Raw genomic sequence first — 23,748 nt, forward strand, 5'->3', positions numbered from 1 at the left:
TATGTAATCATAACCTGGGAACATACAATATGAAAAACATGGAGATATGACCTTGCTTAGAAATAGTAATAATCTTTATCTATTTTTAGAAATTGGAAAATTCACCAATATAAATGATAGATAGATCCTAATTTAAAAGTAAACAATGAAACTATAAAGTGTTACAAGTAAATATTTGAGAATGTTTTTAGATCTTTGAGTGCACTATGTTTTCTAAGAGGATCTGAAATTCAGAGACCACACAATGGAAAAATTGCGTAAAAATGTAAAAATATGAAAAATAAAAATAAATAAATGAAAAGATAAATGCATGGAGGACTATTTCCAAAACATATGACATAATCTTTCTTACTATATACAGGGTCTGTATAATCAATAAGAAAATATTAGCAATTAAAAATATAAAATATAAATGGAAAACAAGTTGGAGGACAAGAGTTTATTTTAGAAGAGAATCTGGTAATTTCTCTGGTAAGAAATTGAAGTTAGTGATGGTGGTAGATACGAATAAGGGTTGAAGGATTTGAAGAATATTGAAAAATAAAATTGGTAGAAATTATTGATGAATTGGATATAGAGAATAAAACAGAGAAAGGTGTCAAGGTACATTTTCTTGCTGGCTTGAGCAATGGGACAGATAATGGCCATTCAGTCTAATGGGGATCACAAAAGGAGGACAAGGTTTGAGACAGAATAGGTTAGAATATAGAAGCATTAAGTCTGGGAGGCCACTGAGGTATCCAAGTACAGGTTTTTCAAATAAATAGATCTAGTGAGGTAACATTAAAACTCTGACAATTTCATTCATCAACATGTTCTTTGGTACTTGACAAATAATTTGAAGTATTATGGCAATCACATATTGTGTATTGGCTCCTTTAAAGAAAACAACCAAAGAAAGGAAGTCAGGGAAAAAAGAGATTTATTTACTCCAGGACAAGACTGCAAGACTGGATAGGACGTGAAGTTTGCAGGAAAATGAAATATTTCATTAAGGTCAGACAACTGACTAAGAACAAAGGGTGTCAATCTTTTTAATCATATAGATGGCATCAACAAAAATAATGAAATAGTATAAAATATTAGCTTAGGATAAGCAAATAAATTATTTAATTGTCCACACTGCAGTTCTCAATTAAACAAACAAACAAACAAAAAACTAACAGAATCTTTGCCCCTCCCCAAACTCAACCTTGGAGACACCATAAAATTAGAGGGAGATTTCTGAACCTAAGGCGAAAATTGCAGCCCCTAATGGAAGGGGGATTATGTTACAAACAGGAAATAGGGTGGCATATAATATTTTATTTCTTCTGTCCCATACCACATCATTTTTATAAGTCGGTCATTACTGAAGATTTTTGCTCTGAGAAAACAAAAATTAATCATTCCAGGTAATAGGTCAGGAGTAGATAAAATTTGTACGAAACTGGCAACCTCAGTATTTTCTCTCCTCCCCACCCATTTTTCCCCAAAATGATTACATGTGAAGGAGTCTTTTCAAAGCAGAAGTACAAGAAATTTCCCTGAGAGCTATAATAATGTATGGAGAGGAGTCAAGTCCAGTCTGCAATGCCAAAGGCTATGCTCTGAGATGAATCATTTGTACCATTCACTTTCTATTTGATTCTCAAACTCAAGTCGTTAGAAAGAAGTTATGATTTGAGTTTTAGCTTATCTCACAGAAATAGATTACTGCCCAAGATAATTGACATGCGCAAAAGACTCTGTGCTCACCAAAAGAATATGCGCTCACCAAGAATATGGGGCTCACAGAAAAGCTCAACCATGATAAATAATGATAGAAAAAAAAAATCTAGACCAGCTGAGGATGCAATTAATGTTAATTTTTTAACCCAAATGTAAGGTAAAAATTTAAAATTAACAAAACTATCCTCAAGGAAACAGAAGAGATGTTGTAAGTTGTTACTTGGCAAAAATATAGCTTTAACACCTTTGAGAAATACTGGGTACTGCAATACTAATTGCAATAAAGAACCCAACAGATAGGCTGAATTGCAAAATGGATCTAACTTAAGAGAAGGTTTTGAACCAGATTATGTCAAACAATGCTCTCAGAAGGCATCAGTAGAGTATCAGTATGGTTTAAAAATTATAAAAGAAGTCAAGAAATATGTAGGAAAGAAATATGTCAATATCCATATATACTTAGAAAAGAAAAAAAATAAACAAAGTAGTCACTACTTGAAAATACAATGGTACAGTTTTCTAGGATATTACCTCATATTTTTTAAAAGTGGGCAAAAGACATGCACAGACATTTCTCTGAAGAAGATACACAGATGGAAAATAAACATCTGAAATATCATTGGCCATTAGAGAAATATACATTAAGACTAAATATGATATGACTACACACGTATCAGGATGGCTGAGATGAAAATAGTGAAAACAACAAATCCTGATAAGCATATACAGAAAGTGACTCACTCATATATTTCTGGTGGGAATGTAAAGAATAAAACCACTTCATAAAATAGTTTGGCAGTTTCTTTAAAACTAAAAATGGACTTACTACACCACTCAGCAACTGATTGTTGGGCATTTATCCCAGTAAAACAAGTATTTATTTTCACAGAGGAACTTGTACATGAATGCTTGTAGTACCTTTATTGTTAGTAGCTAAAAACTTGAACAACCCAAATGTATTTTAAAGAAAGAATTATTAAACAAACTGTAGGACATTCATACCATTAGAATACTACTCAATCATGAAAAGAATGAACTACTGATACATGCAACAAGTTGGATAAATCTCAAGGAAATTACACTAAATAGAAAACTTAATTTCAAACAAATGAGTATTGCATAATTCCATTTATGTAACAACTGTGAAATAATACAATTATAGAGATGAGGAGGATATTAGTGGTTTCCAGGGATAAGGGTAGATACAAAAGAGTAACATAAGGGAGTCTTATGGTGACAATACAGTTGAGTATCTTGTTTGCATTATGGTTACACGAAGCTACGCACTTGCAAACACACATACACAAACAAATGAGTACATGCATGTACAATGGATGAACTCTGATTACATTTCATGGATTGTAGCAATGCCAGTTTCTTGGTTTTCATAATGTACTTGTGTTTGTGTAGGATTCTGGCTTGAAGTGGGCATAGTGGGGGAGGGTTTCATGGAACTTTCCTGTACATTTCTATGTAACTTCCTGTGAATATGTAATTATTTCAGAATAAATGTTTTTTACAAAGAAAAAAATACACACCTTATTGAAAAGGCTTTTAAAGTACTGAAGGGGATATGTAAGGGTGAGAAAAAGATACACAAATGACACACATGAATACTTACACACAAGCTTGTTATAGTAAATTTTAAGAATAAAAAGAAATAGAAAATATTGGAAAATCTAATAAGCATGAGTATTCAAGCACAAAGGGTAGAAAATCGGATTGGCATGCTGCTTCACAGCATCTGTGCATACAAGAGACAATGGAGCAATATTTTCAAACTATTAAAGGAGAAGAAAATCAAACCTAGAATAAATATTCAGCTAAACTATCCCACATGTATTTATTCATTTATTCAGTAAATACTTACTGTACAACTATGTGCCAAACAGTACCAGGCACTGAGGATAATGCAGAAAATAAAATGAGAAAAATATCTTATTCCATGTTTTTATGCAATTGTAAAAGCAATTTAATTAACCTATAATGCTCTCCACATTTCTCAACCACTCTGGAAAGCCTTGTTCAAACCTTTTCCTTTCCCTTAATAACCGAGGCTCACTGCTAAGGCTTAAGGATGGTGAGCTGAGCGTGACCAAAACTGAGCATTCTCTGAACCATATTGCCATGGCAATCTTAATTGAAAAGCTATGGCCGCCGGGCGCGGTGGCTCTCGCCTGCAATCCCAGCACTTTGGGAGGCCAAGGCGGACGGATCACAAGGTCAGGAGATCAAGACCCTCCTGGCTAATACGGTGAAACCCCGTCTCCACCAAAAATACAAAAAATTCTCCGGGTGTGGTAGTGGGCGCCTGTAGTCCCAGCTACTCCGGAGGCTGAGGCATGAGAATGGCGTGAACCCGGGAGGCGGAGCTTGCAGTGAGCGGGACCCTGCCACTGCCCTCTAGCCTGGGCGACAGAGCGAGACTCGTCTCAAAAAAAAGAAAAAAAAAAAGAAAAAAGAAATAAAGAAAAGCAAAGCTATGGCCAAGTCTGAAAGGAGACTCAGAAAGGAGAACTGTGGCTTGTGTGGAGATCTTAATTATTCATCACCATGAGGAATATTGCTTGGGAATGAGGATGACTTTTAAGCAATTACTTCATAAGGTATATCCAGATGCCACTAGGTTTAAATGCAGTTGTCACCGATGAACCCCTCTTTCTTGTTCACTCCCTTTTAGGGTTATAAAAGCATGACTGATTATTTGCCCTCATTTTCTCCTTGTTTTACAAGAAAGAGTTTTATGCAAACCATATGCCGCTGTAGAATAAGTGTAAATGTCTTTATATAAATACATCTATTTTTAGTTGAGTTGATTTTTTTCAACAGTAGCGCCATGACCTCAATTTTGAAAGTGTTTGCATTTAAATTGTTATTACTATTTTTGTTTACTTCCCAATGTTAACATAAGTGGTAATTAGTGGAACTGGATATTTGCCTCAGAGCTCTTTTCAAAATAAATAAAACTTTGCAGATGTATGGAACCCACATTCTATCTTTTCTTAAACCTGTCCCTCCCTCACTACAGGGAAGAACTATATACAGTAGGTACTTTTTTTCTTTTCCCAAATATGGTTTTATACCTTTCCAGCATATATTTGAATACATAGAAATTATACTCTTTGAAGAATAAAAATCTTATTTCCTTCCAAAATATTTGCTTTCTTTTCTATGCTAAGAGAAATTTTCTACAACTAAGGTTTTGTTTTGTTTTTTAAGCAACTGAAATAAAGTAAGCATAGCATTGTATTGATGCAGAATGTATATAATACAAGGACTACAATGAGTTCCTTCCCACTATTTGTCTACTTTTATTGCTTCATATATGGCCATGATATTTTCACACTCTCAACTAATAATGTCTAAGAATCTGCTTTATGTTCAAGGTAATGCCATCTAGAATTTTATGGTAGAGTATATAAGCATTTTCTGAAGATTTACACTACTTAATATGACAATGCTTCATTTGCTATAATTTCTAAGGCATCAGGAATACACAGACCTAGTTAAATATACAGATTAATCAGTGTTTCTTTTCTTTATTTTATAACCTAGTGATAGATGCAGGAGGCAAACAAGGGGGAAGGCCCCAGAGAATCTCCAACCGGCCTACACACTGCAAGAATGGGTTGGAGCCACGGGAAGTTTGAGCCACGTGCAGCAGGGAGGAGCCTCGCCTCTTCGGTTCCTGTGCTGTGGCCTGTTATTCCATCTGTGAGATGGGAGCGCTGGCAGGAACCCCTCTCATTTTGCTAAGAGTTTTTTGTTGTTGTTGTTTTGCTTTTTCCTTTTCGTCCAATAAATTCCGTTCCCGTCACCTTTCAATGTGTCTCCATGCCTAACTTTTTCTGGTTGTGACACAAGAACCCAGATTTAGCTGAACTAAGGAACAGAAATTCTGCAACAATAATCTCCCCTTTAGAATATATTTTAACAGAAAGGGTTATAGAGTCGTGTCATGTCAAGAAACACATTCTTTTAATTTTATTGTTAGGGCAGAATTAGTCTAGTGTAACCTTTATAGGTAAGAATGTAAGAATGACAGTTACTTATATACCTTGACTTTTTATTACCTCAAAACAATAAATTTTATTTGGATGATTTAGAAGTCTTATGTTAGAATCTTAATCAAAATATCTAATCCTATACTTGACTTTGGAGAGTATCATTCTATTTCAAATAGATGAAAGCATTTCCCCTTTTCATCTTTATTACGCAGCCATTGCTCTATAATTAATTATTATATTTCTATTTATTATAGATCATCAATATAATTTAATTTTTCTCCAAAAATTCCAGTTGAAGTTAATATTAGTCTAATATATATGCTGCTTACATTATTTGTAATATGTGGCATACTGGAATGCCTGTTTTACTCTATGGCAAAAAGTTCCTACTTTATCTTGGTTTGTGGCTTTGCCCATTTACTGAACATGACTGTGTGATTTATTATGATAGCCTGGTTTCCAAGCAACAGATTTTTCAAGTTGAAATAAAATCGAATACCTTAATATATAACAATGTATTCATGCTTTCTGTGTGTTCATCAAATTTGAATTGTCAAATCCAGATCACACTATGAAATTATCATCTAAAAAGGAAGAAGATTTTTAAACCATGTTGAATCAATTAGAATTGCTTTATAAACAGGGTGTTTTCAATGTATCCATTTGTTACTGAAAGGAAGACATATAAAAATGGCCAATTTTGGGCCAGGCATGGTGGCTCACACCTGTAATCTCAGCACTTTGGGAGGCCAAGGCTGGCGGATCACTTGAGGTCAGGAGTTCAAGACCAGCCTGGCCAACATGGTGAAAACCCATCTCTACTATAAATATAAAAAATTTAAAATTAGCTGTGCCTGGTGGCATGTGCCTGTAATCCCAGCTACTCAGGAGGTTGAGGCAGGAGAATCACAGGAACTCAGAATGCAGAGGTTGTAGTGAACCAAGATCTGCCTGCAAGAGAGAGGGAGACTCCATCTCAAAAAAGAAAAGAAAAAAAAGTCAATTTTATTTTAAATATTTGATTAAGAAATTACAATTTTTAACAACAGGTGCTGGAGAGGATGTGGAGAAATAGGAACACTTTTACACTGTTGGTGGGTCTGTAAACTAGTTCAACCATTGTGGAAAACAGTGTGGCGATTCCTCAAGGATCTAGAACTAGAAATACCATTTGACCCAGCCATCCCATTACTGGGGATATACCCAAAGGATTATAAGTCATGCTGCTATAAAGACACATGCACATGTATGTTTATTGCGGCACTATTCACAATAGCAAAGACTTGGAATCAACCCAAATGTCCATCAGTGACAGACTGGATTAAGAAAATGTGGCACATATATACCATGGAATACTATGCAGCCATAAAAAAAGATGAGTTCATGTCCTTTGTAGGGACATTGAAGCAGCTGGAAACCATCATTCTCAGCAAACTATTGCAGAACAGAAAACCAAATACCACATGTTCTCACTCATAGGTGAGAACTGAACAATGCGATCACTTGGACACAGGAAGGGGAACATCACACACTGGGTCCTATTGTGGGGAGGGGCAGTGGGGGAGGGATAGCATTAGGAGATATACCTAATGTAAATGACGAGTTAATGGGTGCAGCACACCAACATGGCACATGTACACATATGTAACAAACCTGCACACTGTGCACATGTGCCCTAGAACTTAAAGTATAATAATAATAAAAAAAAGAAATTACAATTTGTATGGCCATTATTAAAAATTACAATTCGTATGGCCATTATTATCGATACTGGCATTAATAGCAGAAGTGCTAATTAGGAAAATTGGGTCAAAATTGGGTCTAATCTACAAAAGAATATATAGCTATCCAGAGCTTTGATGAGGCTAAGTACTGTTATGTGCCTAATACAATCCACCTGTGAGCAACCCAAAAAGGGTTGCTCATTACTCGTGATTGTTCAAATGTACTAAGAATATTTGAGAAAATTCATGCCAAAGCCATTTACTTTTATCAAACATTTTTATGTCTCTACCACACAAGCTAATGTGTTTCAGTGTTCATAGCCACATGTTTACATTTAAAGAAGTAGAGACCCATAAATAATGAACACTTATATTGTTCTTAATCCTTAAATTCGCAAGATGAAACTTGACTAGAAACTCCGAACTCAAGTGCTCTCAGCATCCTTGTTTCTTAGAAAATTCACACTTGTTCCATTAGAAGGCTACCTCCAGTTTCTGAAGTTGTATTATCAGGATAGTCTATGTGGAACCAATGGAAAGAAATGGGAATCTCTGTAACTATGAGAAAGGATATGGAAGTCACATTCTATCAAAACAAAAGTAATGGAACATGCAGGCACAGCCCTATTCAAACCAGACAACCAGGCAAATTTTTAATGTTGCACAAGACTCTTCTCTGTACCTAGATGATTATCTTTTATTTCATTTCATTCTCACAATATCATTATTAAGTTCCCAGGAGATAACTTAAGTCTTTAAAGTGAGTCCTGGAAAACTCGTTTCATACAAGAGGAGGTGTGGACAGAAAGTATTTCAGATATTCAATGAAATTTGTAATGGTGCAATTTTAAGGTTAGAAAAGGCTATTTTCAAGCAGTTAAGACTTATTGAAACCTATGACAAAATAAGTACTAACCACTGCAGGAGCACAAGTAAAACAATTTCTTTCTATTTTTTTTTTCACTTGGCAAGTGTATTCATTATGCTTCCAAATTCCATTTTACAATTTTATTTAAGTCATTTTGAGATTGCATGCAAACTATCTCATACATAACTGTTGATACCAATTTGTGGTATTATGCATATGCACAGTAAACAATGCATATATTGAAATACATGCAAATGCAAGCAGATTGAAAAAGACTATGTAATGTTTCTTAAATCTTAAAATTTATCAAGTTATTATCTGGGTATCCAATATGCTACTAAAATATCATAAAAGAGTTACTATATTGCTAGATGCTTTGAGCATCAATATGACTGATGATCTACATGATGGAAAAAATGAAATATTCATAGGCATAAAGTTCAATTCATGATGACAAAAAGAAAAAATCATGTTCGTTGAATTCTTTGAAAATTAGATAACTAAAACAAACAAAAAACCCCACAAATCTCCTCTTTGGTGAGCAGCCATAGTTAATCTTTGTTGGAAGTAGTAAAAGTTACCAAATTAAACATAAATCCCTGAGGGTCAACAGGTATATAGTGGGCACTGAAAATATGCATAGTTGTATAGATAAAGTTGTTGAAAATTGAAATAGAAATATTGTGTTATATTAATAGAATTTATAAAATTTTCAAAACTTACAATGGCATGTTGTCATTCTATAAAAGAGTCATCAATAATTTATGAATAGTATATAATTAGTATTAATATTATACAGTTAGTATTGATATTGCATATTAAGCCACTCTGTGCTAGATACTGTACTACAGAATAAGCAGGGAGAGAGGGAGATGTACTTCAGAAAGGAATGACATTTTTCTTGCTTTTGAAATGATTTCATTCATTTATCTGTACAATATATACCCCCAAAATGAGTGCTTAAGCTTACTTTGCTTAAAATGAGATGAGTCCTTAAAATAATAATAATAACGATAATTTTACTGAGAGTTTACTGTGTGCTACTAAATTCATAGTCCTAAAATATTTAAAATATGAAGTAATAGTTGGGACCAGAATTATCGTACTTTCTTTTTGCGAGTAAATAGGTGCCTAGGACATGCTAAATAAACCTGGATATTGATAGAAACACTGAGCCTTGTCATTTCCTTGTTTTATAAAATAAAACCTATCATGGCACTTTCTAGTAAAACCATTAATTAAAAAATATGATTACACACATGTTCTGTTTAAAATTTGGTAAGACTTCACTGTTCTATTGCTGATATAACTTGGAGCATATATTTACTTGCCATCTGTTAGCTAGAACTTTGTACTTCATAACTAACAATAGGTTAATGTATCTTTTATAATACAACTCTATGAAGGGAGATAATTTTCTTTATTTGGATCACTGTAATATTCCCACAGTCTAGACTAGTATTTATTAAAACGATGTATAACCATAGTAGAGTCAATTACTCAACAGAGAGATGTGTGTTTCTGGATCAGAAGGAAATCATTTTGCCCACCCTGACAAAATGTGCCATTATTTGAAGTTAATGGCACATTAAAAATGTGCCAATACACAGATTAATTACCAATGGACTCCCATTAAGCAATCTCAATTACAACATTGCATTCTTCGCTTACTTTTTTTTTTTTTTTTTTTTTTGAGACGGAGTCTTGCTCTGTCACCCAGAGTGGAGTGCAGTGGCATGAACTCAGCTCACTGCAACCTCTGCCTCCCAGATTCAAGCAATTCTCCTGCCTCAGCCTCCCAAGCAGCTGGGATTACAGGCCCATGCCACCATGCCTGGCTAATTTTTGTATTTTTAGTAGAGACTGGGGTTTTACCATGTTGGCCAGGCTGGTCTTGAACTCCTGACCCCAGGTGATCCTCCTGCCTCGGCCTCCCAAAGTGCTGGGGTTACAGGCGTGAGCCACTGCACCCGGCCTGCTTGTCTTGCTTTCTGGCAAATCATTTGTGGATTTTGCATTTTCATCTCCCACTAACAAGTGTTCTATTGGTCCTCTCATTCCGACAATTTGAGAATATCTGCTGATCACTCTTCTAATCTGCAAAATGTCAATCCTCTCCTGTTGACCTCTATATTATTCTAATGATTAGATTCACACTACATTTTTTAATTTAGACCTCTATTATTCTCATAATATACCACTGTAAATTTTGTCCAAGAGACTTTTGATGATATAGTGCCTACAGAAATAGATATTTTATATATGTATTTGATTTACATATGTATAATTTACTGAGGCTTTTATTTTCCTATGACGTACTTATGTGCTGCCCTCATTTCTTAGCTGAATTATTTTGTGACACCTTTTTTCATATCATTCATGTCTCTATTCAAATGCCAACTCCTTAGAGAGGCATTCCTTGACCACACTATCTTATACAATAGCAATGCCACTCTTTTCCCATTATCTGATTGTCTTCTACCCCTCAAAAAAAATTATTAGTACCTGATATCACAGTAGCTGTTTATTTGTGTATAGTATTTGTATTTCTCCTAAATAAAAAGGAAAGTTTCACAAAGTAGGAATTTTTCCTGAGTACATAGTTAAGGTTGTTTCTGTCTTCTCATTAGCGCAGAATGAGAGGCACGTCTTTCTCCTGGGAATTAGAATATTATATACCAATTTAAAGGTAACAAAAAGAGTTTTAGGCACCATTGTGTTACACTGATGTAAGTCCCCACAAAGAGACAATAACTGTCACACATATCATCACACATCAGAAATAAAACCAAAATGATCCTTAAAATTACAATTTCTGGTGCTTATTATAAAATATGAACTAACAATTTGGAGTGGTGTACACCTCTTTCAAAATTTTGGAGGCTAAAAATGTAAAACAAAAGCTATTTGCTAGAGTAGGCTGACTGAAAGGGGATGGAAAGAGCTAAACCTCTAGCTCTTGATTTCCTAGTACTTCATATGCTGACTGGAACAACTCTTCCCTTGAAAATTTTATCTTCTGCCACTTCTCTCTTAGCTTTTGTGACACTCTAACCCTAATCAATTCTTTGGAACTATTTAGGATTATTCTATCCTATTTAAAAATTGTGATTATTGAAATAGAAAATTCACAATAATTATTTAAGTAAGCATGAAAATGTAGTATTGATTGAAACATTTAGGAGTCTTAACCACTTTTAAAGCAGGGCTAATTGCCTCCATGACAAGGCCTCCTAGATCCTCATAAGTTCTCGTTCGTTAAGAGTTTGCTGTGCCAAGTGATCTGTCTTGTAAATTGTCCACAGGTTTTTACATATCCCCCAGACATAACACACCCTCAAAATACATAGATTTAAACTGTATTCCAGCTCCGAAGATTTTTAGATTTTTAATTTCTTATTCCTGAACATAATTTACGGTTCTAAATGTAGCCACTAAATTTTTAGGTAATTTACTTTATCTCATACAGTTTTTAAGAATAAGTAAAATGTCAAGTGAACATGAGAGAAGTTATTGCTTCATTTTAATTATTGTGCTTGATTATCCAAAATTAGATTCCTTCTTTTCCCAGATTGAAGTATAAATCCACTTTCCACCCAGGTGGTTTGAAAATTGTCCCAAAATAATGAACATGTGGGAAATGTAAAGATCAGCTTCTGCCACCTTCTCAAATTTTCAATCATTTGGCACACAGAATGAATGTTAACGGCCAATTTTCCCTCTATGTCTGTTTTGTTGTATAGCATTAATTGCTTTCTATCCATTAATTTTTTGTCCGCTTTCTACTCTACCAAACTATAAGATTCATGATATCATGGATATTTTCTTTCCGGTGCACTTCTTATCCCATTTACCCATAGTAGAATATAATACATTTAATTGCAAAAGAGGAACCAAATCTTTATTCTTATTCCTTTAGTATTCTACAAATAAACTTAAAAAGTAGATCTTTTTGAGGTTATATTTTTAGAAAATCAAACGTACTATTAATATATTCAATCAAATACTACTATTCAGAAAGGCAGAACTTTGTAGTAATTTGAGCTCTTCACAAGTATTTGGTTCTTTCATTTCTTGCAAGTTCAAAGAACATTTTATATTCCCTGTGTTTTCCTCAGATCAAGTCAAGGTGTTGCTTTGGTGAAGAAAGTGTGAGCAGAAGCACTGTATGTCCTTTCCAAAAGGAGAAATTCAGACCTGGTACATGCATCAACCTGCTCCCTCCAAAATACAGTTGACATTCCAAAGATAATTTTGTATCAATACATAGAAACACTTAACCTAGGTCATTAAGATTAGTGGGATACTAAGACACCTTCCTTTTTTTTTTTTCTTTTTTTTTTTTTGAGACAGAGTCTTGCTCCAGCGCCAGGCTGGAGTGCAGTGGCGCGATCTCAGCTCACTGCAAGCTCCGCCTTGGCTAATTTTTTGTATTATTAGTAGAGACAGGGTTTCACTGTGTTAGCCAGGATGGTCTCTATCTCCTGACTGCGTGATATGCCTGCCTTGGCCTCCCAAAGTGCTGGGATTACAGGCGTGAGCCACCGCGCTTGGCTAAGATAGATTCTAATATGAGGAAAGAGTAATCTAAAAATTATAGAGGAGATACTGTAAAGGAAAAAAATACATCTAAATTGAAACTATTTTTAAAAATTCTTCCTTTTTAAAAATTATGACCTATCATTGCAGTACCTTATATTATAGCATGAACACATATATCTTCAATATTAGCTTATCTAAGCAGATAAACTGCTTATTAAATATAAGAAAACTATGAATTTTGTATTGTGTCATTTTGCTAAGATACAGAACTCTAAAGGAAAAATTTTAGCTGAAGATCTTTAGAACACAAAACAAACGAACCTCATGGAAATATTAGTACATTGCAGATATTTTTATATTTTAACTTGAAGCTTTCCTCAGATTTTGTTTATAAATGTTATAATTTTACATTTCCTTGAAAATATTTCATGAAACCTGTGCCTAACATCCATTTCAATGACAGTTAATTTTCATTTTTAATATAACAATCATGTTCAAGGATATGTTCTCAATATATAGAAATGAGACAAATATTTATATGAATTGACACAAGGTTGTCTAAAGACAATAAGCATGTAAATAGTGAACATTGTTTTCATCCCTGCCTTTTTACTCTCTCCCTTCCCCCAGCCTCCATTCAATCATCAAATCCTCCAGATTTTGCCACATATATTTCTCTCGAATTTCCAGTGCAGCATCAGATTCAGGTCATTATATTTCATTTGAAAAAAAGAACAGCTTTTACTTCGTGCTTGTTGCCTATTAATTTAGTACCATATTAATGAGTATTTGACTTTTCTTTTTTGACTCTTTCAGTGTCTCCCCACTTTTCAAGGTAAAGTTTAACTTCTTTGGAACTGTTTCTATGGCCCTTCATGCCTCAAAATAATAAGAGCCATCTATGACAATACTGCAGCCAACATCATACTGAATGGGCAAAAGCTGGACACATTCCCCTTGAAAACCAGCACAAGGCAAGGATGCCCTCTCTCACCAATCTTATTCAACATAATAATGGGAGTTCTGGCCAGAGCAATCAGGCAAGAAAAAGAAATAGAGGACATTCAAATAGGTAGGAAAGAAGTCAAACTATCAGACTTAATGACATGATCCTGTATCTAGTAAACCCATAGTCTCGGCCATCAGTGTTCATCAGTGGTAGACTGGATAAACAAAACGTGGTGCATATGCACAAGGAATACTATGCAGCCATAAAAACGAATGCAATTATATCCTTTGCAGGGACATGGATGGAGCTGGAGGGTATTATCCTTAGCAAATAAATGCAGGAATAGAAAACCAAATACAGTATGTTCTCAGTTATAAGTGGTAGCTAAATGATGTGAACACATGGACACATAGAGGGGAACAACACATACTGGGGCCTATTGAAGGGTGTAGGTTGGGCAGAGGAAGAGAATCAGGAAAAATAACTAGTGAGTACTAGGATTAATACCTGGGTGATGAAATAATCTTCACAACAAACACCCATGACACAAGTTTACCCATATAACAAACTTGCGCATGTACACCTAAACTTAAAATAAAAGTTAAATAAAAAAGATAAGTGATGCCTATGATATCTAAACCATTACCTTCAAATTTCTACTTACATTATTGCTTCCATCTTTTTACAAATGGTTTCCAAAACTTGAAGTCTGATAAAGCAACTTAAACACTCAGTGATATTTTGCATTTCTTTCTTGAACATTTTAAAACAGAAAACAGAAGTTGAGAAAACATGGCAGTCCATTATTGAGTAGTTGTACAGCACTAGTTATGTAGTTTTATTGACATCTGTCATGTCAAACACTTATTATTCAAAGATAAATATTGTTTCAGCTATTTTAGTTAAACCTTTTAAATGTTAAAAAACCATCAGATTTTTGGTATAAAAGTAATGGGAAAATGTGGATGACTCCACACTTCAAGCTAACTTAAGAAACTTGAACTGCAACTGAAAATGATAAAGCTAAACTAATAGTCATTTATCATTAAACTTAAAAGGAGCAATCTAAACTGATGATAGATTCAAAATCAACTGCAAGTTTAAGTGAAATGACATATAAGGAAACCAATTTTACCTTAAGTTAATGGATATCTAAACAAGTGTTAAGATCCCATGGCATAGTTCTGGTAATAAAAGCATCACCAAACTTCTAAATAAAGCCCCAAACACTTCTAATATTAAACATAAAATAAATGTGAGCTATACATACATTTAAGAAATATTCATACAAACAAGGAAGATAATTATTTCCCAGTTATTCCAGTTGAGGTTCCTGGTGTGGGAGCAGGGCTTATTCCAGCAGCCAGGGCTCAAGGCAGGAACCAACACTGAACAGGGCTCTGTCCCATTGCCGGGCACACTCAGACACACCCCACTCTCACTCAGACTGGGAGTGATTCATTTAGACATGCCAATTCACCTCATGTGCACATCTTTGGGATGTGAAAGGAAACCAGAGAAATCCACAGACAAGAGAGAACATGGAATCTCCATACAGACAGTGGTCCCAGCCAGGAACTGAATTTTTTTCTCATCAACATTATAGCCATATGACCTTAAACAAATAACATTATTCAAGGATCTGCTGTATTTTGCTCATAAGCAAATTTGCATTTTCATATTTTAAAATTTTGTTTGTAATACAAACATACACACAAATGCACATTCACACACTGTCTTCTTAGTTTCCATACAAATATAAGATTTTTCTACCTTTCAGTTGGTTTTTGCCGGAAATTCTATGACTACTGTCTTCAGATGGAAAATTTATGCCTAAATTTTTGCTACCTTCAGTTTCATATCTAATGCTTCGACTTATAAATTAATATATTGAAGAAAAAGTATTCACCCAAATTCTAGTAGCACGTTTCTAATCTGGATAATTGTTTTATGCTCCCCTGTCACTTCAGCCTAACAAGTCCACATCTAGAAATATGGGAATACTTGTAAACATTGATTAAAAATCTCATTTATGTCAATAATTTAACCTTCTTTCACTCTTTTAAGTGTCTTTGAGGTTGCTTGTTTCCTCCACATTCCTAATTAGTTTTCTCAAACCGTATTTCTAAACAGAATTAAATCTATACAAAGGCAACAGAGAAAATCCTCAGGAAGTACTTGGAGTTTTCCAAGACAAGGTACCCTTCTTTTACAGAAACTTCTACATCAGTCAAGGGTCAATCCCTTAGCCAGGTCTCTCAAATTTACCATTTATATATCCCTTCTAATAAACACGTTGTAAAATTAGTTGGCAGGAATGAAGTAGTATGTCCAATGTCCTTCATTTGGAACATGAAGATAAACTTTACTTTTTACAACTGACATATGGCTTATTTCTTTTCCAGAGCCACAGAGACCATTTACAAAATGGTTGCTCTACATTTCTCTCAGTCCTTCATTCTCTCTCATCTCTATATGTTTAGTGCTTTCCAGAGCATTCACTAAAGAAACTGAAGTGAATATCAGAGAAATAAGGTCACTATCTTTTTCAAAATAGTTCCTCAAAACAAAGTCAAAATTCAAGTTCTGCCTATTTTTAACATTTTCTTAATTCAATTTTTCTTCTTCTCCCCTTTCACTATTCTAATCTAAATCATCAGTACGTACCCCAAATACATGCCTAACTGTTGTACCTGTCTCTATTGTAAAAATATTCAGTATACTCAGTACGGTATTATAAGATTAATCTATTGGAAGATGTCATTTTATTCATGATTTAAGATTATACAAAGAATCCAGATTATCAAATCTCCACAGGTTTTCCTGAACTGGCATGAAATGTTCTTCCAAACAGTTCTTGCAATAAAATCTATATAAATGGGTTAAGTCAAGCACACAGGTTATCCCAATTTCATTTGTCTTATCCTACCGTTCTCTTTCAGCATCTGTAGACTGTACAATACTATTAAGCCTTTAACAAGCAACAATAAGCAAACAATTATTCACTACAATAACTTTTAAAAATGTTTTAGCTGAAAGGAGAAATAAGCAACAGCTCAACCGTTACAGTCACATCGACTGAAGACCAAAATTAAATTTGTAATAAAGTTATCCAACAATCAATTGTATCAAACACATGTATTTGCTTAGTAATTTTTTATTAGTAATTAGTGATTACTAGTGGTCGCCATTTAAGAAGAAAGTTGAGGAATAAACTTATAAAACTAACAAACAAATGAAGTCTGCACCTTAGTGATCTTGTCTCTTGCTGCACTACCTGGCAGTACTAACTGCCCCCATGGATTTCTATAGTACTCTTTGTTTATTTGTATTATACCACTTACTTTTATAAGGTGCTGAGGACAATACTTCTTCATTTTTAAATTCCTGGAAATTACCATATAACTAATCTAATCAAAATTTTATTGACTGAATGGGAGAGCAAATAAGTATGATAATTCTAAATTTTTAAAATACAACATGACTTAAAAAGACAGGAATGGGTCAATTAAGGTTTTTTTTTTTAAATAAAATATCCTACTTTCCAAAGATATAGTCAAAAAGTCACATCATTGTGTATTTCTATGGCTGAATATAAAAAAGGAAGCTGTATAAAATTGTTTATTATTTAAATCTGTAATTGTGTACATTTCAAATGAAGTCAAATGATGTTTACGTTGCTTGGTATATTCAGATAACTTAGAAACATTTTCTTTGTTTTTTAATTCCTTAGATACCAAGGAAAGTAGACATTCAAATAACCTTTTCCGCTTTCCTGTTAAGCAACAAATGAAGCAAATAATTGGAAGTTAGTAGCTGTCTAAGGAGATTAAACAATTGCTTAGCTGATCCTAAAAAGTACAACTTTGTTAGGACATAAAGATTCTGAGAAAACTTTTTCCACAAATTAATGTTTTAGTTTCTCCTTATATATTGGTTCTCTTTTTAAGTTTCTTAAAGCAGTGATTTCTGTACTTTTTTTCTAGATATAATGCATTATTTTATAAGAAAATTGTGTAAGTCAATACTGAAATCTGAGACAATCTTCCTAATCAAATTTAAATACAGACCATACAGTTTAACCAACAGGGAATGCTGGGTTCAGTTTATCAACCCCATACATCTATGAGTTTAATAACACAGCAATGGTTTTTTCAGTCCTATTTAATTTAAGAATCACTAATAAGGTTTCTAAAGGTTTCTGGGTTAAAAACAAGGTAAAGGCTTAGGAACTTAATTTGCTATTAGTCTTAAAGAATCTAATTTGTTTTCAGATTTCATCTCATACACAAATGCATTGTGTAATCAAGGCAATGTTTGATATTAAGAGGTGAGATATTTTGTACTAGATAACCTAGGTATTTCATGGATAGAAGAAATCATTTATATGTATAGGCTAAAAATAGAAATATTGCCTAAAATAATAAGACTTTAAAATCACAAAATATTTAACATAAATTAATAATCCTTTGAATAAAATTTGGCCTTCTAGTAAAAGACATGAACTACAGTTATTAGGACAGAAATCCATGTATTTAAAAATGTATATTGCTTAGGCCAATGCCTAACTCAGTTTATTTAAACCATCTAAGTTATGTTTACTATGTTCAAAAGCTCATTGATTTAGGATTCTGAAATAGTTTGGCAGAAGAAAAAGGCTACATGCATGTAATATAAAATTTTAATTAAAATAATAACCAGTTCAGTATTCAAGAGTGATTTTGATTTCTTTCTCCAAAGGTGATTTTTAAAAGTTAGTATCTGATTGTGTCCTAAGATAATAAATATCGATATTTAAATGTCAATGCCTGGTAAAGGAGAAATTTAAATTTTCTGAGATAATATAAAAATATACCTATTTCCATTAATGTCTTTGTTTCCTGTTATTAAAAAGGAATTTTTTTTAAAAAGAACTACATCGATTGTATTATATCTAGAATACTTTTGTCTTATCATCCTAAACTTTTGTTTGTAAGTGAATCTTCAAAAGCAATGTTGCTTGCTGGGACCATTTTGCATGTAGAGATGTTTTATGCAATAGTTCAGTGCAGAGGTTATAGTTGTGAAAAAAAAAAAGAGGTGTGTGTCTACATGCTCCTTCTCTTCTTACACTCCATCTACAAACCACACCATCTTACTCACATTGGCAGAATAGCACAAAGTCATTACTCTTTATTGAGACATCCCTGAAACGTACATCAAAGTTTTCTCTCCCATGGAAAGAGTAAAATTATCAATTAGAATATGGCATCATGAAAAGCACCCTAGAAAAAAACACTTATTTCTAAATATAAAGGACAATCCTAAGAACAAAGGAGTCCAGAAAAGAATGTATACAGTAGCAGGTAAAGAGTTAGCTTCAAAAATTGAGTAAGGGAAATATCTGTTTTCTGCACCATGATTTATTACACCAGAAATATGTTTTCTTTCTCTAGTGGATAGCATGCATCTTACAAAACCTGGAAAGAAGAGTATTTACTATCAGACTTACTGATCCAATCAAGAAGGCTTGAAATGAACACTTGAAGTGGAAGAGAAAAATGTGAATCAATAACACAGACCTTACAGAAGACAATAGGTTTGAAATGAAAACGAGACATAATAATAATAAAAAAAAAGGTCTAGAAATTGTTTTGTAAAAACCACGATTTGAAATAATGCATAGGCTTAGAATATAGAGTATACTAAATAAAACTCAAATAATAAAAATATTAGACATGCTCAGCTCATGAAATGTACTGTTTTAAAAAATCTGTATACAACACTGACAGCTGAGTATAAGAATTGCCATAACTGTTTGTGCAAGGAGTGCCCTGCACAAGAGTACCTGGCCTGTGGAACAAGTGGGGGACATAATCCACTTCATACTCCAATTGCCTGACAGGTATAATCTTCAATTTGCAGGATAAAAACCCAGGCTTAGATATGTTCAGAAACATGCTCAAGGTTATGTAGCTATAAAAATATGATGCTATCTTGGCTAGAATTGGAAGCCAAGTGTGTCTGGAATTCATTATTTTTAAAAAACATAGAAAAGGGAAATTTATATATACATATGGAAACATATATAATTTATTCTAAAGGAGAAGAGTAGGAGAAAATTCACTAATTTTTCAAAAGGAACAATACAATGACTGAGAAACGTGTGTCACTGCATATCACGGAGTTATATACCAGTTTATGATAAAAATATTAAAAATTGAATTTGGAGATGTTCATGTTAGGAAAGGAAAATAAAAGAAGAATTTGTCACTGGAAAATGGTGCAGCAATCCTAACAAAAATATTACAGAGGATAGTTTGCGAATGAGTAAAAGATATGGATGAGAAAGAGAAGGCTTAAATAACAGGATCTCTCTTGGGAGGAATTCTAAATTCTAAAATTTGGCTTACAGGTAAGGATTTGATTTGCATCCACAACACAGATACTGAGTGGAAACAAAGTATTTGAGCTGCATAAGAGTAAAGGAAGAGGATGATGAGAAGGGTAGGGTAAATTCTATGAATTTAAAACACACAGCTAGTAATGGGAAGTTACCCAGAGACTCCAAGAAAACACAACTGAGGAAGAAAGTAAGAAACTAAAGATACAATTATGACTTTATCTTTGCAAATAAACCTATAACCAGAAAATAGCACAATCATTACCTAAAGAAAACAATTTTACAAATGAAAATTTAGTCATAGATTCTTACATTTTTACAAAGAATGTATAACAAAAAAGTGAATGTGAATGATTAAACAATGTAGTAAGGAGTTTTAAAAAGTGTATGAGGTGTGTAAAGTCAAGAATCCTTACAGATACTCCAAATATGAAAGATTATAAAATACTAGCTGTGTTAAGAAAAAAAGAAATAAGCCCACAAACTGAGGGAGAAAGAACTGCTAATTTGTTTTGTTGCTGCTATTGTTTGTATCTTCTCTGTTAAAGAAAATTAGCAAATTAGAATGAGTAGAACAATGTTCATATAGATTTCGGTTTTGCTCAGATTTACCTACAGAGCTTTTTCAATGAGGGATAACCAGAGAAACATCGAGAATGATCCACTATGGTCTGCTGTATTGGTAGCCTGTGAGCACTTAGAGAAGATTCCAGTAATTATCACAGGCCAGGATGTGTTCACTAGGAAAAGCTCTTTCACTTTTTTGAGAATCTTAAACAGGCTGAAAAGAATATGCAATTTACAATGTATCTTAATGTGAGCAATGTATCATACAAGTGATTTTATTGTAACCTTGTGAGCAAGATTAAAAAAACAATGGTTTTATGATAGAATAGCTGAATGAATCGTTGGAGGTTGATCAATCTTACTCTATGAAAATTTTATCCTTTCTACCATCCCAACTCAAAAGATTATTCTGTGATTTAGTTAAGGAAGTGGAACATACACTTTGCCAATCCAGGGATAATACAAGGTTTTGGGGGAAAGCTAATAGATTACGTGGTGATCAAATAAATCTTCAAAAATGTTTTGTTATGCTGAAATTCATCCAGATAATATGCTAACAAGAAACAATGTAAAGACCTACATTTAAATTTCAAAAATATCATTTATACAAAGGATACGTGAATTTAACATTTTAACCCTTTGAAAAAGATACAATTTTTTCCACATAACCCTTGATTTTCAGCTCCCTTAAGAAACTATCATACTTTAATTTCTTTTCATTTTACAAAAGTATTTCTATTTCTCAGACATATTAAATTAGCTTATGCAACATTCTGTATATATCTTGAACTCCTAAAGTAAAAATATGTATGACTTCTGGCTTCTTAGGAAACAAGACAAAGGCTTATGCAGTACAGGTGAGTGTGAGCACATCTGAAGTAAGTTCCTTTTATGAAGTTATACCATGTAATTTATCTCGCATATCTAGTGATGAAGGATTTTAGAAGGCTCAAAGGCTGTCACTTTAATATGTCTGCTGTCATAGTGAAAAATGTGTAATTTCAAAGATTTTTAAGTAATTTGGAACAATTTGTGTAGAGTAATATACATATGGTGAAAACATATATATATATGTGTATAGATACACACACACACACAAACACATATACATAAAATATATTTTGGAATCCATGCAAAACTATTAGAAAAATGGTAACAACAAGGTCTTCACAGAGGACCACAAAGTAAAAAGGACATCAATTAGATTTCTCACCTGCCTGATACCCAACCGGTATGCAACAATCCGATCCACTGCATCAGGATTCATCTGTGTCCACTGTAGACTGTAAGAATAAACACGGTGTCTGTTCTGCCATACTGGATTGTAGGTATCATAATAGAATTCTGGAGCATAGGCCTTTCCTGAAAAGAGAAAGTGTGTTTAAATTTGAATGATGACATATTGTAGTGTAAGCATACTTATTCCCTTTGGCCCTTTTACCATTTCTACTCTACCTTCCACTAGTAAAAATCTAGTCAATTCTCTGGATACATTTCGAGAACAATGTGAGATTTTCCTGGTTGATTGGATGAGCAATGTGAGAAGAGAAGGATGAACACAAAGTGTTTAGTCTAAGTGATTGGAGGAATGGGATTTTCATCAACCAAAATGAAAATCTATGGGAGGATGAAATCTGGATAAAGAAGATCAAAGTCATTTTTAAATAATTTGAGTGATCTAAACGGATACATCAAGTATGCAGTAGGATATAACTAGTCTGGAATATAAGAGAGATCAGAACTGGAGATATAATCTTGCTAACCGTAGGCATGCAGATAGAATTTAAATTTAAAGCCATGATACTTTAAATTTAAAGGGAGTGTGAGTAGATAGAGAGGGAGTGTGAGTAGATAGAGAAGGTGAAAGTCTGAAACTGGGGCAATCTAAGGTTGAGAGTTATGGGAGGGGATAAAAATCACACAGAAGCCCGAGAGGGAACAACCATAAATTTGGGGAAAACTAAAAATGTAGTATCCTAGAGGTCAAAAGATGTATTTCAGGAAGTGAGTGATTCACTGTGTAGAACACAATTAGCAGAAATGAAAATTTGTGTTTGTATTACCTGTGGCTTTCATCAATAAAGTGAACTTAATGCAACTTAAAACAATTACTTAATAAAAGATCTAGTCAATATTTAGCTTATATTTAGATTTTTAAAGAAATATGAATTACATATAGCGTATATAGCATATAAAAACCATCTGTTTTTCTTAATTGCCAAAATGAAAAGTTTACACACCATTTGGAATTATAGATCCAACTTCCCAATATTCTGAAGTATAATTTTTCCTATTACAAATAACATATTTATTTAATAATACAACAATATTTAATGAGAACCTATTCAATGAAAAATATTGTCCTAGATATTAAGAACACAATTAATGAGGAGGTATGGCCTCATTAATTCCTCATGGAAATTCATTACATTTTTTCCAGACTTTTCATGTAGCTTTGCAATTCTTAATAAGTGGAAAAGCTGCATTTCTATCATCACTCATTTAACATCTTTTCTTTTTTTCTTTCTTTCTTTTTTTTTCTTTTAATTAGATTAGGCCAACTGTAGGGCTCATGCCTGTAATTCCAACACTTTGGGCAGCAGAGGTGCTCGGATCTCTTGAGCCCAGTTGTTAAAGACCCACCAACTTGAGCAACGAAGCGAAATCATGCCTCTACCAGAAAAAAAAAAAAAAAAAAAAAGCAAAGTTCCAAATGAGAGGAAAACAACATACTGAGTGAAGGAATCAAGTAGCAAAACATTCTTGGTAATTTGTATTTGAAACAAAATTTTTCAAAATGAATTAAAGGAGGTGAATTTAGTAGTAGCTGAGTCAGACAGCTAGAGGTTTTAATTAAAAATACACATTCAGTACCTACAAATTTACTAAAGAAGTAATGAGCTGCTTAGATGAGTAACATAAACCTAGAGTGTTTTCATTACAGAGTGGTATCAAGATTGAATTGGGGAGGTAAAAGTCTAGTGTTTCTTTTCTATGAA

At 33.4% G+C, this 23,748-nt stretch overlaps 1 protein-coding gene across 1 annotated transcript in view; it reads right to left on the minus strand.

Annotated features, from left to right (window-relative positions):
• Positions 1–23,748, minus strand: part of MDGA2 (MAM domain containing glycosylphosphatidylinositol anchor 2) — an 852,475-nt gene that overhangs the window by 57,548 nt on the left and 771,179 nt on the right. The window contains exon 10 of the mRNA XM_007986604.3: positions 21,963–22,111. Coding sequence (XP_007984795.2) covers positions 21,963–22,111 — 149 coding nt within the window. The remainder of the gene's footprint in view (positions 1–21,962; positions 22,112–23,748) is intronic.

Source organism: Chlorocebus sabaeus, chromosome 24, assembly GCF_047675955.1.
Source record: "Chlorocebus sabaeus isolate Y175 chromosome 24, mChlSab1.0.hap1, whole genome shotgun sequence".
NCBI classification, from domain to species: Eukaryota; Metazoa; Chordata; class Mammalia; order Primates; family Cercopithecidae; genus Chlorocebus; species Chlorocebus sabaeus.